Genomic DNA, 20,748 nt, shown 5'->3' on the forward strand with positions numbered 1-20,748 from the left:
GTGTGCATCATAGAAAATATTTTCATGGTCAATAGTTGTTGTCATCACAATCTGCATAACATGAAGACCAGATGGAGGCAAAAAAAATTCAAGGCTGAGAAAGTTATGTTCACTGCTCTCCTTCACTCTTGCAAAGTTCCAGTACAGCAAAGGAGAGTCCAGAAAGAGACAAATATCATTTGCAAAACTTCATCTTAGTAACAACAATAGCAAAAAAATGAATCACATATAGTGGATGCTCTCCCAGACTCAACAAAAGGTATCCATTACTCCTTAGTAAAGCATACCATGTCTCTGATGGTGGCAGAACCTTTGCTCCTTCTGTTCCAGAATCTCCTTTCAGTCTTGAAAGCATGTGACAACTCCAGTTAGTAGAATGCACAAGTTAATAGTCCCTGCCTCTAGTTTACTATAGATTGAAACACAGAATCAAGGGCCAACAGAATTTATTCCTTTGTAAAGACAAACGTGTACCAAGGAAAACAAAAAGGTACAAACAGAAGACATATGAAAGATGATGCCTCAACAACTTCCACATTAAGGTTTCATGTCCTAAGTCACCCTACAGGCCTTATGTTGGAAGCAGTGGTGTTTTGTGTCACAGTTAGTTCTGTCCTGGGGAGGGTTCCTTCTCAGCCAAATAAACTCTGAATTGCCACAGGCTGCAGCCTTATAGCTGCATGCCTCTTAATCTGAGGTAATTTACAGTAGTAGGCTGTGCTCTCCCTTCCAAGATCTACTTACATGTTACGCTGTATTCTGTTGCAGCTTTCACAGGATCTCAGCAAGCTGCTCACTTGGGCCCATTATTTTAGCCTCTACTGTTCCTACTTCTTCCTCAAGGAGTTCTGATTCTGCAAAAGTACCTGTTAGTACAGATTTACAGGACTTGTAGTTGATGATTTTGTTGTCTATCAAGCAACATATCCATCCCCAAAGAATGTGTCGCTTGAACCTGGTAAAACACATCTCTGCTATTTAACTTCTGGTTTGAACTGGGGGTTGTTTAAATGACCGCTTAAGTGGCTGCCCTTAGATGTTCAAACTAGGAAGGACTAGAAGTCCACTAGGGTTTGTCTCTGCTCTCACTCTGATGCATTTTTTTCCTCCTTTCTTACCTTTGTCACATACCAAACTCATATGAATGATAGGTTTAATTTGCATTTTTGGTGCTTGTAGACACAAATCAAGAATTAGCAATCTTACAGTTTACTCACTTTACAGAGCTCAGTATTATCAGCTCTTTCCTCAAAGACCTTGTGATACACAAGATGGGCTGCATCAGACAGGTAAAAGAGACAAAAGTCCTGCCAAAAACGGATAAGAAACTTAAACAGAAATCACAGTTTGCCACTTGTTTAGTGCCATTTGGAACTCTCTCTTGCCTTCTTCATTAGTAAGTAACCCGTTACAATGGTACAGGAATTTGCCATGTATACCATTTTTACAAACAGGCCTAATTCTATACTAGGCCCTCTGTCTTTGTCACATGCATGTACACATAATAGGAAATTAGGAAGAAATAGAGGCCTCAAGATATAATGTCACGGAGAAAGAAGCAGCACTATACATTATGCTGAGTCAAGATGGAAGAAGGATTCATTTTTGAATTGATTTTACAACTTCTGCCAAAATAATCAGGTGATATAAGGAAAGTGCCAAGGTTAGCAAGAAAAAGCAAAGTGATAAAAATTAACTTTTCAGCTCCATAAATAACATTCACAAGATTTAGACCTCAAAACCTTTTCTAATGTAGAATTTAATTTAGAAACATAAAGACCAAACAAGTGTGCTGTAATAAGTCAAATATAATCTTTTTTTTTTTCTTTTTTTTTCCTACATTTAAAGCACAGACAGAACATTACTTTGTAGTGTCTCTGTGCACTGATGGAGTCATCTTCTAACTGCTCAACAGAGAATGAAAAATTGAGCGGCTAAGTATATTATAGGCAATAAGGTAGCTTAAGAACTTGTTAAAAACAGAAGAATCTACTACTCATTAACAAATTGAAAATAAACAACTCTGACAGCATTTATGATTAAATAAATATGTTCATATCTAGCAACATCATTTTGATTTCCACTTTGTACAACACAGAAACAGCCAGTATAAATCAATATAGCTCCACTCAGGTCAACAATTACATGAGGATTTTACCGAAGAACCTGGGCCAGAAATCTTCAGCAAGAACTTCAGACAACCACATATATTAAATATGATAGTTTCATTCCCTGGCTCGGGGAATTTTGTATTTTCCCATATTTTTGCCCAGATCATTGGAAACTAAAACATCATGTGAACCATTCAAAGCAAATGGACTTATACAAAAAGACATCTCATACTTGAGCTCTATTCTTAAGTTTGCTATTTCATTTTAATTTTATTGACACTTCCCATCTTCTAGCAGGACAGCACACCTTCTCTAAGCTTGCACAGGTCACTATCATGAGAATTCCAGTACTGGCTGTATTAACTGCTTAAACCTGGGCAGTATCACAACCAACTTTGCTTTCACTTAAGATGCATTCTCAAATGGTGGCATCACCATTTTCCAACCAGCCTGAAAAACAAGTTACTGTGAGAGTAATGCACATGCATTAAAAAATACAGTTGTAGACTTGATATTTCATGTTTAATAATCAAAATATCAGCTTAGAAAATAATAAAAAAAATGTTACAGGTTTTGAAATAAATGTATACAGTGAGATTTATTTTGTAACTTAGACGCTTGTTTGAAGGCAAGGAGAACTTCACCATTTGGCAGCTTGACCTCACAAAGAAGCATCTCATGTGAAATTGTCATCATTGCAGCATACTGTCAGTAACTGTTGTGTGAAAGCCATACTTTCACATACTTTGCAAACTGAGAAGGTTCACTGCATATACGCCTTTGGCTGAATTCTACTATTGGAAGAATTTTTGCCTAATTCACTGACTGCATTGTGACTCTAGGATTAGAATTTGTCTTGCTGACAATCAAATGCATGTTATTCTTGAATGAGCTCAAAGCATTTCTATCACATAAACCATTCCAAAGGAGGGAATAAAAAAAAAAAAAAAAAAAAAAAGCCGCATTCCATCATTCCAGAGCATGAAACAATGTCTACATGAGAAAACAAAATAACTATTTGTTTATATGGTTAGAATAAAGTGGAGCTTTTAATAGGAAAAAATATATATATTCCTCCATTATGAATTCCAAGGCACGCTAGTTTAGGTATAATATAACTAAGTGCAAAGCAAAAGCCATGCTGATTCAGAAAGCTTGCACACGTGATGACTTACCTGCTTATACTTCTGCTAAAAGACAAGACAAATAAGCACACTAAGTATACCTAATACTCAATTAGGAGGTAAGTGCATATCTGGAAAATACAGAGTTAATACATATTATCTTAATGTTTTAGAAATGACAGATTTGTGTTTTTTTTTTAAAAAAAAAAAAAAAAAAAAAGAAAAAGTTGTGTTCTGTGCTTCTTCAATAAAGTTCACAATATAAATGAGAAATTAGATGCTACATCTTTATTAATCAGGACCCCTCTTAATTTAATGCAATTTTGTTTCAGCAAAATACTAAATAGAATTACAGACATGTAAACTAAAATTACCAATGATAAAGGTAAAAACTAGCATGTTTGATTTTAGAAGTATGAAACTACATGAAATGGTAATTTGGCTTCCTTTTTTAGATATATTTATATCTGGATCTGCATCTGTATCTGTGTATCTGTAACTTTGGACATGTTTTTCTATACGCTTAAAGTTCATTATGGATATTCAGAAGTTGAAATTCATACATCTATTATATGTAACGCCTCTTAGAATTTAATAATCGTTAATGTACCAATATTTATTTGCAGGCTCATTCTGTTTATATTTTTATGACGTTCACATGAAAAGGAATTAATGAATTGACAGTATATTACTTTAAACTCTGAAACACATTACTTGAAAATACTACACATATTTATATATTTTCTTTCATGTATTTGGTTAGCTTTCTACTATTCCTTTCCTTATTTTACACAAAATAAACAAAAAAGAGAAACACATTCTAACTCTAACATGAGCTAGAAATGTAAGCAGTTTGCAAGATGCACTGTACAGAATAACACATAATACAACCAATTTTTCTTGTACTAAGCAGGAGAAATAATATTATGTTTCTTTCCAAATGCAAAAATCTTTGCTTGCAGTGAGCTGACTTTAAAATGCATAATTTGAATGCAACAATTCATAATTCTCTGATTTAGACCAAAATACCATGTTGTGAAATTACAAGCACCACGATATCATGCATAAAAACACAGTATAATTACCATAGATTTAATAGACATATAATCACTATAAGTTACCTGCACTGAAAGTAATCATATGAAGAAAAAAAAATGCAAAAAGCAATCACATTGGAGCAACATCGCTTTCAAATTTGTCTTGAATACTGCTGTCAATAATTATCTTTGTCTGAAGACAAGCAACAATATTTGTTCCCTAAAATATCCTCCAACATATCTGGGATAGTTCTGGGACCCCTGAAAAGAATTGTCACAAATCCTGGTAATCAGTTCATGACATTTCTACCCCTCATCCTCAGTGCTTTCCTACTAGACTTCAAATGCACTTTTGTATCTCAGAAAAGTATTATATAAATTCGCAGCCAACACTGCCAAAACGTACTCGTTAAGAGCAACACTTATAAACAGCTTACCCCATTTCATTTGCCCTCATTTCTGTCCTGGGAACCTAAGACTGTCTCTCACATATAGTAAAATGCAGTTGGTTTAACCCACTACATTTGCACAGGAGGTCAGAGAACATGAGACTGGAGTCCTGATGTTGTACCATAACTAGCAAGCACAGTCCTGTGTTCCAGCCAGGATCTCTAGGAGCATTACAGGTGTCAAACAAATTTAAAGAACCCTCTATCATCAGGTCACCTCCCATACCTGACATCTTAGTTGCTGGGAGTGAAGAAACTTATGCAGATATCATTAAAATAATAACAAAATAAAACCACAAAAATTCTAACAGTTTTACAACCTTTCTTCTGTTCTCCAGGAAATACAAATTTCAATGCTTTCTTTACATCTAAGTTCCCCTGGAAGCATGCAGCATTAATTGTTCTGGCATTCTGCTCCTAAACACCTTATTTCTGAGGGAAAAGCCCTTCAGCCTTTCTCAGATTGGAAATAAATCTACTGAATATTAGCCTGATGACAAGCATGCCATAAAGCAAACTTTGCTCACTTCTGGTGAAGAAAGCTTTCACCATATGTCCATCCTGTGGAACCAATATGGAATAGCTTAAAAAATAAATAAGTCAGATAATCTAGTCCTCAGTGGATAGTTGCAGTAGGAAATTCGAATGGATAAAAACTGAAAAAAAAAAAAATAGAATTAATAGTGTGAAACTTTTCTCTCTTAAATCCGTAGACTACCCTTTTCTGAATACCAGAGCTACCGCTGCGAATTAAGAATAAACAGATAAACAGTACACAGCAATAGAATGTAATGCCATTTCCATGCAAAACAGTTTCCTCTGTCATTGCTGATGTTCTTGATCCTGTCTTGTTGGCATAAGAACATAAATATATACTTTAAAATTTTGTTTTCCAGAGGTGTTTTTTTTCTGGTGTTTTCAAACTTTTTTTTTTTTTTTTTTTTGATTCATAAAGCCTTAAAAATTTTCCTTTGGACATGAAATCACCCAAATGACTTAACTGTTTTTTACAATATCCTCAAGAATCTTCCACCAACTCCATGGCTAAACCCTGCTGACCTCTGTTTTCAAAAACAAATTCAGCACCTTTAACTTAGTGGTCTGAAGTCAAAATAACAGCTCACAACACGTACTGGTTCTCCTATAAAGTGCTTGCAAATGTCTTTAATCACTCTGTCTTGCCCCACACACTGCTCTGAATTCCAATTCCATTTTTCTTGTAAATGTTTCATTTTCCTATCATATAGTAAGAATCAAATGAACAAGTCGGCGAATTTAGAGCACAACATTCTTTGACCTGCACTTTTTACTAATTTTAATACGCTGGTTTCTTTTTGTTAGATTGACAAACACATTGTACATTTATTTCTTATTTTTCTTTTGGGCAACTTTGAACTAAAATAACATTAAAATTTTCCAGCAGCAGAGTATCCTTCAATTTGTTAGCCCAGTAATAGGTGGAACATATGCATGAATTTGACACAAGATTTTATCTCCCACTAGAGGGACAGATGTGCAAGATCTTTTCCAACATTCTATCTGAAAGAACTCAATAAAAGTTTATCTTAATATTTAAAAAATAATTTTATATTCAAGCATTTACTGGAAGGTTTTCCCAATGACGTTTCCATGCTCTTTTGCAAGTGTTAACTCTGGCAAGTTTTTAAATCAACATTAGTATAACATCTGAACAATAATTAGATCTTCACAAAGCTGCATCAGCTTTACTATGTCTTCAGGGCATACATTATGGCTAAAACAAGTTCTATTCACCAGCATTGTTTGCAACAGTTTCTGCATATAACATAAAGCCTGAAAATGATATCTAGATGCATTGGTCCATCCAGGCCTTTCTATATTGCTCCACTTCAAATTTGAAATACTCCAGATTCTCTATCCCCTTGTATCTCTATCCTCTGTATATTGCACAGAAAAAAAAAAACATCAAGGTTACTCGAGATCCCATCAAAACACAAACAGGTGTTCTGCATGCAGATACTAACATACTTATTTCAAGAAACAGTGCGATAAGCATTTCCCTGATCTGAGACAAGCAACCTAGAAGTTCACTCAACTATCACAGCAAACTTACTGGTAATGGGGACGTTCTGTTCTGGTCAATCCAGACACTATCAGTATCTCCTCAATAATTCAATTTTCGTATTTTTTCAACATAATTTCCTTACAATATTACACATAACGTAGACTTTACATTTTCAGGTTGTATTTATGCATAAGTATTTAATTCATGTTTCCAATCAATTTATAGATTAAACATACTAGGAGCACTTCAGAATTCTACAAAGCATAAGCCTCTCTGTGAAACACAGCATGAGGAACTGTTATCTGTTTAAAAAATAATTAATAAAAAAAATAAAAGACACCAAGACAGTAAGCCACCCATTATATGACAATTCTCTTTGCAAACGTCTGACTACTTCCAATATGCTTAAAGCTAAGCATATTATAGAAACATTCACATACAGTTACCTAAACTCATAATCACTTAAAGTGCTGTCAAAGAATACTCCTTTTATTCAGTGACAAATACACTAATACGACGCAAAAACAAATGTGCTTTATTATCAATTAAAAAGCTACTGAAAGCTACTGTTCCACTTACTGTGCCACATCAGATACAGCTGGCAGTGGTGACTCTTCTGTTATAAGGTCAATGTCATCAGTGAAGCTGTTGGCTCGTGACATTTCTTGGATGTTCCCTTCTAAACGTCTTTTCACTGCACAAATAAATCAAAGAGATCATAATACATTAGGGTGACAACATATACAAACTATTTCCCTTATGATATTATACAGTAATTTAGAGAAATAGTCCTAATATGTCACATGGCTGTTTTTGGTCAGAATCACTGAAATCAATGCTTAACATATGCCATACAAAAATACATAATTGCACATATACAGTTCAAATACACAGGAACCTCTTACAAAACAACCTTTTCTTCTTGAGAGCTACCTACTTGTAAGCAGAAATTCACCTTATCTATAACTTTAATGTGGACATGCCAATAGATGGAAATATTCAGACTTTCACTACTGCAGTTAATATCACCTGATATGTATTGTTAAATTTCTCTGAAATCCTTCTTTAAATTTACTGTTTTCATCATATAACTGCATTATGTATTGAGTACTTTATTTGATCCCTGTATTCATCCCTGTTCAAAAATTCTCACAGGCTAAAGCCTCAGGTGTTTGAACTCAGGAAACTCAGCAGGGTAGCTACAATGGATAACAAAGATGGTACTGCCCCTTTGAACGTACTGCTTAAGTTCAACACAGAGGAAAGCTACAAATTTCACTACATACTAAGAATATATACAATAACCAACAAATGAAGGATTTCACTCAGACTGTAAAAGTGCAACTAGCCTTGTAAGTCACGAAAAACAATTGTTTTAAAAAGTTTGAGCAAATACTCGTCTCCATGAAGTACAGGTCCGAGTTCACAGAATGGCTGAGGTTGGAATGGACATCTGAAGATCATCTAGTCCAACCCCTTGCTGAGCAGGATCATCTAGAGCACACTGTGCAGGATGGCATCCAGGTGGGTTTTGAATATCTCCAGAGAAGGAGACTCCACAACTTCTCTGGGCAACCTGTCCCAGAGCTCTGTCACCCTCACAATAAATAAGTGCCCTCTCATACTCAGCTGCAACCTCCTATGCTTCAGTTTGCGCCCACTGCCTCTCGTCATTTCACTGGATACCACTGAAAAAAATCTGGTTCCATCCTCCTGATCTCTTCCCTTCAGCTATCTATATACATTGATGAGGTCTCCCTTTAGTCTTCTCTTTTCCAGGCTGAACAGGCCCGGTTTTCTCAGCCTGTCCTCATATGACAGATGCTCCAGTCCTCTAATCATCTTAGAATTCCTCTGAACTCGCGCCAGTAGCTCCATGTCCCTCTTGTACCAGGGAGCCCAGAGCTGGACACAATACTCCAGGTGAGGACTCACCAGGGCTAAGCAAAGGGGGATGATCACTCCCTTGACCTGCCGGCAACACTCTTCCAAATGCACCCCAGGATACCGTTGACCTTCTTGGCCACAAGGGCACATTGCTGGCCCATGGTCAGCTTGCTGTCCAACAGAACTCCCAGGCCCCTCTCTGCATAGCTGCTCTCCAGCAGGTCAGCCCCCAGCTCCCAGCCTGCACTGGTGCTTGGGGTGATTCCTCCCTAGGTGCAGGACCCTGCATTTGCCCTTGTTGAACTTCACGAGGTTCCTCTCAGCCTATCCCACCAGCCTGGCGAGGTGCCTCTGAATGGCAGCACAGCCCTCCGGGGTATCAGCCACTCCTCCCAACTTTGTGTCCAAACTTGCTGAGGGTGCACTCTGTTCCAGGTTGTTGATGAATAAGTTGAACAAGACCAGACCCAGTACCGACCCCTGGGGGACAGTGCTAACTACAGGCCCCCAGCTAGACTCTGTGGCACCGAGCTCAACACTCTGAGCACTGCCATCCAGCCAGTTCTCAATCCACCTCACCATCCACTCATCTAGGCCACACTTCCTGAGTGAGTCTACCAGGATTCTATGGGAAACCGTATCAAAAGCCTTGCTGAAGTCAAGGTAGACCACAGACACCACTCTCCCCTCATCTACCCATCTCATCATTCAAGGGCATCAGATTGGTTAAGTATGATTTGCCCTTGGTGAATCCATGCTGACTACTCCTGAGCACCTTCTTATCCTCCACATGCTTGGAAATGACCACTAGGATGAGCTGCTCCATCACCTTTCCAGGGATGGAGGTGAGGCTGTCTGGGTCCTCCTTCTTGCCCTTTTGAAGACTGACATGACATTGGCTTTCTACCAGGCCCCAGACACCTCTGCTATTATCCACAACCTTTCAAAGATGACAGAGAGTGGCCTAGCAATAACATTAGCCAGCTCCCTTAGCATCCATGGGTGTATGCCATCGGGACCCATGGATTTGTGGATATCAGGTTTGCTTAGCTGATCTCTGACCTGACCCTCTTCGACCAAGAGCATGTGCTCTTTTCTCCAGACTTCCTCTCTTTGTCTCCAAGGTCTGAAATTTTCATTTATTTATTTATTTATTCATTTATTAAGTTTTCCCCAGTCTTCTTTTTTCTACTGATGTATTTGAAGAAGCCCTTCTTGTCCTTGAAATCTCTTGCCAGATTTAATTCCAAATGGGTCTTGGCCTTCCTCGTAGGAACATACTTCCCTCCTTGGCCTTTCCTGCATACTCTGACAGTGTCCCTATATTCCTCCCAAGTGGCCTATCCATTTTCCTACATGCTGGAAACTTCCTTCTTCTGTCCGAGCTTTTCCACGAGCTCCCTGCCCATCCATGCAGGTCTCCTGCACTCTTTGCTTGCCTTCTTACCATATGGGATGCACCAATCTTGAGTTTGGGAGAATTGATGCTTAAATATTGACCAGCTGTCTTGGACACCCCTTCCTTCTAGGTCCTTTATCCATGGTATTCTTCCAAGTAGATCCCTGAAGAGGCCAAAGTTTGCTCTCCTGAAGCCCAGGGTCGCAATCCACCATCTATTCCACTATCAGTTGGAAGTGTCCATGTCTCAACACACTGCTGTCCACAATGTGCATCCACGGTTCTTAAAGAAAACTGATTGTTCAACTGTTTACATTTGCTTGCTAATTCCTTCTATGAGAGGCATTCAGTACTACGTTGGCTTTTTGCCCCATAACTTGATATTTATAGGAAGAGAGATATGACAGTAGTATGCCAGTACTGAATCCCACACTTTCTCCTCATTCTGTGCTGAGCACTACAAAGCAGCTGTGCTCTTACTTCACGGGTCACCTGGAGCCCCTTCTTCTTTGACTGTATACCTGCAGTCATGTGGCAAATATAGTCCTGTGCTTAATGGTCTCAGCTGGTGCTTGGTAATCTTCAATCACAGCAAGCTTTTGTTCCCTCTTTACATAGGGGACACACACAGGCAAATTTTCTGTTTGATGAAGACTTTACTATGATCATCTATGACAGTCTCACCCCACAGATATTGCACATATGTTTCATTCCTACGATCATTTTGAAAAAGACAAAATGCTTTGGGCTGTGATTATATACTTGATACAACAGAAGCTCTGTAGTATATACTCCATACCTCGTTTCATTAGTTGAATGGAAGACATCCACTTTGCTCCATAAAACTAAGTATTTGTGTCATGTCACAGACATTCTCTCTCTGCCTACCCCCCTCCCCACCCTCCCACCATGCTCCCAACACAGATCTGTGGGCATAATAATTTTTTTGCATGTTTGGTTACAAAATAGATTTATCTCAAAAACCTTCCCCTAGCATCCACAAATACTAACAGAAAGAAGAGCTTTTCATAGAAGTGCTATTCCTGAACAGCAAGTTCAAGCAGAAATCACAGCTCTGATTCTATTAACATTTGTATTGTGATATTAGAAGATTTCCCACTACTCTCAGAGACACTTGACTCAGGTTGGAGTCTGTTCAGGTTCATGTTTTGTTTAGTATTAAGCCACTATAAGACAATACGGGTTTTATCTTTGTAATCCTAATAATAAGATCTACTTAATACTAAATACTATGCTTTTACCACCCCTTAATTATGTGTTCCTGCTTAAAATATTAACCTGTTAATAATGTTTTCTGATCCACACATCCAAACATCAGAATCAATTGTAAATGCAAGTATCATATCCCTTGTTCCAAATATTCTTCTGTCTTTAAGGTGACTGGCAGAGTCATAAGCAGTTACCTTATCTGAAACTTTATTTCTGGAAACAACTCATTTTCTGAAGTAATTGTCACATTCCCTGAGTGAACTTCCAAAAGTCATTTAAACAGCAATGTTCAATCATAAATCAAAATTCCCTGAATTGCACAAAAAGGAATGAAAACATTTTTTGAATGTCAAGAAGCCATGAGCTTCTGAGCAATGAAGTAATTCATAATAATCATTCATGATAATGTTTTCATTTTGAGGAAACATGGAGCATTAAAATACATTCAACACATGGCAGTGATGTTTTCCAGAAATAAAATCCAAAGTTATAAGGTCCAGCTACTACATATGGTAAGGCTGTAACAGCTGCAAACCAAGCCAGAACAACTACATCTTCCCTCTCTACATTTATTTTAATAACCTTTCCTTTTCCAGGCTGACTTTATGGGAAATGAATCCTGTTTTTCTGTTGTAGAAAAGCAGGGAAGTGAAGCAAAAAAATATGGAGGAAAGAAGAGAAGCCATCTTTCCTTTCTGCACCCTATTTATGACATGAAAAAGCTGTACCTACTCAGTTACAAGATTTATAATATTTTCTGAGCATGAACAGTTGTAAACAGCGAGTTGAAAATACAAAATAGAATATCTACAACCATACAAGGAACATCAATAAGTGTCACAGACATGGGAATCCATAAAACAAAACAACTCAAATGGAACAGCAAAAAACGTAAGCCTCATACACTTCTCTATTTTTATTTAATGCTATTTCCTAAAATGGTGAGAACATAATAAACACACCCAAATGTAACCCAGAGATTTTTGCAATGCCACTTAGCTTTATCTAAACTAAGATCCTTGTCTATCAAATCATCTTTTTGTTTGTTTGTTTGTTTGTTTGTTTTTGTTTTGTTTTGATACCTCAACCACTCTGTAGGCTTTAATAAAACTTTTCTTTACTAACAATTTCAAATGAAATATTAAAATAAAGAAACAATTTGATCTGTAAATAAAGCTACATATTTAGCAATGGAAAACAAAGCTTATCAGCTTCTTTACAGTGAGATCAAATGTCTAGATATTTTTTTTCTTTCAAGAGCCTAAAACCAGTTTTCTGGTACAACAGACATTCAGTACAGTTTAATTTCTTAAATTGCATATGCACTTGCAAAAGAAGTTTCATTGTTTTCTTAAATTATTTCCACAGTAGTTATCAGTTTAAAAGAAAATGTGCATAGCATACACTATGGATGACATAGCTCTAAGAAAAAAAAAAAAAAAAAAACTTCTTAATTTTTGCTCACTCAGTGAGCAAAATTCACTGCCTAAATCAGAAAGCTCTAATTTCTTAACAGTCAATGGAGGAAGAGAAAAAGAGGCCTCTCTGAAAAATGACTGTCAGTCCAGTCTCTGAGATCTGCATTAAATTTATAATGCATGTACCTTAATTCTACATGCATGCTATGTAGGTTCAACCCAGACTAAAAGTTGACCCTGCCAGTCAACTATTTAACAACTTTCAGATCTGAAGTTGTACTGTTAAATCATTCTCTTTCCTAACACCAGGCTCTCCTACTCTATATAATGAATGTCTAAGACATGAATGTGATCTGTTTAATTTATATGTAAGGCTGTACATTGACAGAAAATGCATGGGGTTACTATACTTCCTCCATCCACAGGGACAAACTACCTGTGATATTGCAACATTGTTCCTTGTCTTCTTTCCTGCAGAAAGAACTCTTATCACCTCACTACCTGAAAATTGCCATTTTTAAAGCTGTGTAGAGAGCAAACTAGTTTTGGACCTAGACCAAAACATTTCCAAATTTTTACTTTCCACATAAAACAAGAAACTGAATGGTTTATGAAAGACAAGGGGTCTATAAATGTCTGGCACCTGACTACCAGCCTGCCTTTGCAAATAAAAGATTTCAATCTGCTATTATTTTTCAGTTCAGCAGTCAAATGGTGTCCAGGTTTATCTGAGCAGTCACTTTGGAAGAATACAGCAAAATATACCATTAGCATAGATGGAATCATTTCATTATGCAAATTATATTGTGAGACCTTTTCTTCATTATTACTGTGAAACTAATGTGTAAGGAGTGTACTCATTACTAGCCTAAATAAGAAAGAGCAATTTTTATTTTAGCTTTTCATATGAAATGTTCAAAATCTTGGCATTGAATGTAGGATTTTAAATCCTGAGTACTCAAATGTAAGCCATCTGAAAATATCAAATACTAAGATTGTCCCATACACAGCTCAGATAGCTACAAGTACTCACTACAATTAAAAATAAAAAAAAAAAAAAAGGCACAGTATGTCCCCAATTTTAGACATCTAAATTTATTTTCAGTAGAGACAATGTTCTCCCTGAATTTGATTTTGCTGACTGAAAGCCTGTAGAATCAGACCACAATGAATAAAACATCTGTTATAAAGTGGAAGAGAAATAAAGGACTAACTCATAAAGTGAACTAATGAATAAGAATAGATTCATATTTGCTACAAATTGCTAAGCATATGCCAAAAGTGCCATGCATTATCGCTCCTGTACTTAGTTACATGTTTGGCTGCAAGTGTTTTAGATAAATGCCAACATCTGGTTTCCTGTGTATCTGATTTAAAACAATCAGCACTCAAAATACACTAATGCTGACTATATTTGTTTTACATTCTTCTGTTTAGATAAGCCTGTAGGCCAAATTGCATACTGACTTACACTCCAGGGAACCATGATCACTCATTACATGTCTAATGGGACAACACAGAGATGCAAATGAGTGCCAACACAATTCAAAATCACAAATGCATATAGTACTGGAAAACATGCAGACAGAAAACACTGAAACATGTTCAAATGCATATGAAGATGCTATTATCTACCTGACTGCCTGAACATCCTTGTAAGACCTAACAAACAAGAAGGATGCAACATATTCACACACACACAAGCAAAATCATTTTCTATAATACCATAAATATTGGACTACTTTAGAAAAAGTACATTCAGCACAAAATCATTATTTTTTTTTCAATTGAACATATTAGTCTGGAACATTTAGTGAGGTATTTTTATACGAAAAAAAAACTTGCAGAACAGGTGAATGTCCATACTACTGAACCTGTGTAATGTTTGGCATTAACTGACAAGCAGGTTTGTTGATAGATTCAGAAAAGTGGTCAGTGACCAATTGCACAGAGTTGTAAGTACCTCCTCATACTCAGATATGACCTGTCAGAAGAGAATCAGAGATTAATGGAGCATAGAAGCATGCAGAATTGGTGCCACTGTATCTGTTCAGACAGCGAGCTGTGATTTCCATTGCGCTCAGTTCAGTCCCCTTCAAAGCAGTAATTTAACAAAGGATTTTCCCTGGCCAATTTAATCTGAACACACTAATAGATTTATTTATTTTTTTTATTATTATTGATTAAACATCTAACAATTGTGTTGCTAAGGAAGAGCTACTAATCCAGCAATTTTGAATTCTACCTTTCTGGTTCTGTCATGCCTAGGACTGTTTTTTGGTTCTCTTCACAGGAATGACCTGCAACAGAAACCTAGAGGAAGCTGTTTTTAATATCTTCTCAGAAAGTTGTTCCAAAAAAAAAGTGTCAGATGTTCTTTTTTGAAATGGCTCTAAATGCAGCTATCTGTGAATGAGCTGAAGTCATTCCACTGTCATCATTTAGTCACACTGCATGTTGGCAAATAATATACATACTATATGACTAGATATGTGGTTCAATTGCCTGGATGTTTCCCTTCAGCCTCCTGCCTTTCTCAGGAGAAAGCACGTGGCAGTTCAGCAGTACATACAAGTCTGCCAGCCAAATACCTTTTCCCATGGCTATGCATAACTTGCTCTTATGGCCTCCAATTGCTACATCAAAATTCACCTGTAAGGACTTTTGTCCTCTAACTTACTGAGCTGACTGGACTAAAAGGGCCCAACAACAAAGCTGTCGGAGTACAGTAGGTCTATGCTGAATCCCAAAGGACTTTCCCATTATCAAGAGACAAAATATTTCTGTGGATGAATTATTTCTTAATCTTCAGATTAAGATACAGAGACTATACCCATCACATGTAGCTAGCTCTTTCTAGGTTGCTATGAGGACATAAAACTAAATGCTGACTCTATTTTTTTTTTTTTTTGCTTCAACACCTCTTCTCTCTTGGGTTCTGTTCATGAAAATTGTAAGTAATGCCTTTTTTTTTATTTTTTTTTTCTTTTAATGAAAACTATTTCTCCTAAAGAGAAAAAAAGCAGGCTTTGTAACTCAAATGAATGTGGTTCATATGGATGGTAATAATGGCTAAGACTGAGCAAAGAGGATGCAGGAAACAGTTTCCTGATTAGAAGCTGGGCTGAGGGAGGAGAAGCATTCAGAGACACACAGTGAATTACACAGAGGATACAGCTTAGCTATTAATTTTCCACATAGCAGATTGCCCCATCTGAATAAAATCAATTTTATGAACAAGAAATACCTACATCAGTTTTCAAAGCGAGTAGATTTCCTTGTTTCCTATCAGGACTCTCAAGAGTGTTTGCACAAAGTTCTTCTGTTTCTCCCTCTTTGCAAACCTACTAGCTTAATGCTATATAGTCTTGCATTAAACATCTCAAAAACTAGGCAAATGCACGGAACAGCTCCAATTCTGTCACGGTGGTTTATGTTTGCCATTAACACTTGGTAGCTGAAACACCACAGACTTAGTTGCTGACATCTGTCAGCAGCAAGCTACTTCTCGTGCATATATAAAACCCAAAAGCTACCACAAGTGGTCCAAGAGGAATATGGACTGGGTACTTTTAGGAAACCATCTAACGAAGAAAATTGTATTTAAATGTCCAGAAAACATTTCTCGGTATTCTACAGCAGAGTGCTTTGACCCATTTCAACTTTGAGAAGTATTTCTTCTCCTAGCTGAAACAGCAGTCATGTTTTTTGGTGTTTATTATTATTATTATTATTACTGTTTTGTGTTTTAAAACAAACACACACACAGTTATCTGGGACAATCATTGTGTCCACAGAGGTTTGAACACATTTTCAGAGCTGGAAATGACATATATGTTCAGAGATCAGCAATCATGATTAAATTCAAATCACCTATGCTAACGCATCTGACTTACTAAGGCTACTAATATTACTGAACTACTAGTTCAGTTATTCTGGAGAACAAAATAAAGTAAGAGCAGTCTGTGAAAATAAAACAAAAATAGCTTTGAAAGTGATCCTTCTACAACAACTTTTTTTTTTTTTTTTTTTAAGATTAAAAGACAAGAAGAATTGACTGTAAAATGCAACAATTAACAGCCAGTGAAATGTAATTTGGCAGCGTGTTAACTCTGCAGGGAGAGCCCTTAACACATACAAACTCTTAGAATTACACATAGGGAACATATCATGAAATATAAATAGAGTTACTTTCCATTATGGGATTCAGAACTGCCATTATAGTAAAAATGTTTATTTTAAAAAGGAAGTACAGTTTTAGTGTAGCTATTAAAGAAAATAAACCAGTCTGAAAACGTTTTTATTTTTCATGACTGTTAATGGTCAAAGCACACAAATTGCAGCGACGGTAATATTGGAAACATCTTCGAATTTTTGTCAATGTTTTGACTCACAAGAAAACAAAACCCAATTATTGTAACTGCAGAGAAATATACCAACCATTTCCTGGTTTAATGCAGTTCTTTGCAACACACAATTAAAACTTCCCATTAACTAGCAGTTAGTCATGAATTCAAGAAACACAACATTTTTACCAATCTGCTTATTCTGTACTGACTAGAAAAATGGTGATATGGCTGTTCTAAATCTTAAAGCAAGCTCAGAAAAAAAATATTCTTAGATACTGACTGCAGTAGATTTGAATGGTTTTGAATTAAATCTCCAGTTGTGCTTATGCTGTACATTGCACATGAAAAGAAGAAACGGTATTTTATGAATACTCCCTTTCTATCTCAAAATACATTTGTTCTGAATACATAACTGCTAAATGTTGCATGTGAAGACATATTACAGTAGTAAATTGTTGTTAGTAAAATTCTAAATTGGAAATATAAAAAAGACATTTTAAATGGGCATTATTATGCGTACCCAATGCTATCGAAGTTTTGAAAGACATTTCTAGATCATAGAAATTGTATGGTAACAGCTTATAAGCACAAACAAAACTCTCATGATATATTATCTTTATAAAAACGTTGTAAACCAACCTAAAACATTTACTTTAATACTAAATTCATGCCATGTATTCATGTATTTCAGCTCAGTATGCACATTCACTATTAATACATACTTTATTCCCACTTTTTCCACATTGCTTATGAGGAATTGCTATTAGGAGTTATTTAGAATGTTCTAAGTTCTACTTAAATTTATTTTTGAGACTCAAATGATTAGCTTTAAGAGGACCCAGCATAGTAAGTTAGCATAGTATTCTACACTTTTTTAATAGCAACCAAAAATCAACACGGGAATAATTATATCTAAGGTATACAACTCTACAGTTGACACATGCTCCCAGTCAGAGGCATAAAGTCTTTCTGTACTGACGACATTGTGGAAACTTTTCAATTTGCATCCTGTAGCTCTTAAGGCTTAGGGTCTCCTCTGGCAACAGGCCATCATTTTTGCCTGAAAATCACAATGACAATGAGAACTGCACTGAAAGATGTAATGAGACACACAGATCTATTGCAGTCACCTTCCTCTCCTGCAGAGGACTTGCAGGCAAAAGAATGAAAAACCTCACTCTATGAAATACACCTCGCACTTTCCAGTTTGACTGACCCACTCTCCTAATGGAGAAAAGAATGTCCCCCTTGAAAAAGTATGCAATGAAGCCCTGAAAAACAGAGAACTGAGATATAGATGCCTATGCTGACACTGTAGGACTTTAGGGTGTCAGTACATTAAGAACCAGATGCAGATTCTACCAGTACCAAATAGAAATCCAGATGAAAGATGACTTTAAGGAGTGACTTGAATTGTTAATTTTATTTATTTTTTAATAAACTAGCGAATATTTTTTTTTAGGTAAAATACGAAAAGACTGCAAAAGACTGAAGTTTATAAAATAATATCTGGAAAATGTTTTCATTAGAAATGTTCTATTTTACATAATATCTTTGAAAACTAACTTTCATCCTGAAAGAAGATCAAATACTTGACAGTTTCACTACCTTAATGGGTTCTTCCCAAACCACTTTGGCTTGTCTTTCTACACAGTAGATTTCACAAACTTTTGCTGTTGCCTAAGCATTCAGAAGGATCTTTCTTCGATATAAGCATTATAGTTTGCTTACGTCCAGTGGATACAGCACAACTGACTTGGATATGTAACCTGAGCATGGTTGCTAATTCCTCACCATAGAGAGGCTTTTGAAGACAAAATATTGTTCTATTTTGTTCCAAAAAAAATAATAGTTCTACTGTCTTGGAATAGAACAGATAATATTGCCTCAACCTTTGCCTTGGTCAAACACTAGAAATACAGGCTACAATAAGAATATTTATAAGAATTTGAGTGTTCATTCATCAGTGACTTGAGATGTAGCCCATTTTGCTCCATCTGTTAAATCTAGGCAAACTAGACTACTTGCATATATCCTTATGTTAAATAAAGAAATAAATAACATTAAAAAAAAAGATAAGCGTAGGGGTTGAAGGACCTAATGGTCATTCAAATGCAAAGATACACATGCCATCTTGGAATGGTTTGCACTTTTGGATAACTGCTACAATTTACAAAACAGCTGCTTTTCCTAACATCAAAACACAGATGAGGAAAAACTGTATTACGCAGTACCTTGCATATTAATGTATTAAGTTTACATGGCAAGGATATGGTAGCAGGGTTTCTGCATCTGCATGATATGGTAGCAGGGGTGGCATCTGTGAGAAGAGCCCAGAAGCTGCCCCTTGTCAGATCAGAGCCAGATTCAGCCGGCTCCAAAAGGGATGCACTGCTAGCCAGAGTTGAGCCAATAAGCTATGTTGGTTGCACCTCTCCGGGAGTAGATTTAAGAAAGTGAAAAAAACACTGTACAACAACAGCTGGGAGAGCAAGAAGTGAGCAACAGCCTTGCAGATACCAAGGTCAGTGCAGAAGGAGGGCAGGAGGTGCTCCAGGCACCGGAGAAGAAGTTCCCCTGTGGCCTGTGGAGAGGCCCCTGGTGGAGCAGGCTGTCCCCCTGCAGCCCATGGGTCCCACACAGAGCAGATCTCTATGCTGCAGCCTGTGGAGGAGCCCCTGGTGGAGCAGGTGAATGTGACCTAGAGGAGGCTATGGTCCATGGAGAGCCCCCACAAAAGCAGACTTTTCCAGAGCTGTAGGCTGTGGAGAGGAGCCCATGCAGGTGCAGATGATCTTTCAGGATGCTGCCCATGGGGACCCATGTTGGAGCAGTTTGCTCCTAAGGGATGGACCTCATAGTACAAACCCATACTGGAGCAGTTCTTGAAGAGCTAGCTGCTTGGAGGAAGGACATAGAAGAGGGTAGATGGGTGGGGAGGTAGTTTTAGTTTGTTTTTATTTTCTCACTGCATTAGCTTGTTAGAAATATGTAATCAATTACATTAATCTTCCTATGCTGACCCTGTTTTGCCTGTGATGGTAATTACTGAGTGATCTCCCTGTCCTTATCTCAGCCCTTGAGCGCTTTTCATTGTATTTTCTCCCCTTTTCCCTCTGACGAGGAGGAGCAAAAGGGCTGTTGTGGTTGAGCCCAGCTGAGCAAAACCACCACACCTTGTCTCCAACAGAACTGAAGAGCGGATGCGCAAAGACAAGCCAAGTATATAGTGTTAGCTTTACAGAAACATCCGGTGGTCTACAGCTGTGAGCCTGTGTTGGGTCTGTCTGAGCTGGAGTCACCTTTTCCCTGCAGCAGCCCACACACTGCTGTGCTCTGCACTCATAGCTGGAACAGCACTGATATCACTCAAGTGTTGTGTCTATTGTGTCTATTGCTGCATAGTGCTGGCACAGCATCAGGACTCCTTCCAAGCCCCCAAGAGCCAGCAGGCTGAGGGTGGGCAAGTGATGGGGAGGGGACATCGCCAGGGCAGCTGACCTAAACCAACCAAAGGGATATTCCATAACACCTGATGTCACACTCAGCAATAAAAAGGGGGCCTCTCGTGGGGGAGGGGGCTGTTCCTCCTGAACAACCACTACGCGTTTTGAGGCCCTGCTTCCCAGGATGTGGCCGAACATCGCTCATTGATGGGAAGTAGAGAATAACTTTTTTTTCTCTCTCTGTGCTTCTGCAT

General features: G+C 37.4%; 1 protein-coding gene across 1 annotated transcript in view; it reads right to left on the reverse strand.

Annotated features, from left to right (window-relative positions):
- The window catches only part of LOC311215703 (potassium voltage-gated channel subfamily KQT member 1-like), a gene marked incomplete at both ends in the record, with an annotated part of 528,691 nt that overhangs the window by 411,233 nt on the left and 96,710 nt on the right, over window positions 1–20,748 (reverse strand). Inside the window, one exon of the mRNA XM_084297010.1 lies at window positions 7,345–7,459. Within this exon, the coding sequence (XP_084153136.1) occupies window positions 7,345–7,459 (115 nt within the window). The remainder of the gene's footprint in view (window positions 1–7,344; window positions 7,460–20,748) is intronic.

Source organism: Netta rufina (genome assembly GCF_964035555.1).
Source record: "Netta rufina genome assembly, chromosome: 1".
Taxonomy (NCBI): Eukaryota; Metazoa; Chordata; class Aves; order Anseriformes; family Anatidae; genus Netta; species Netta rufina.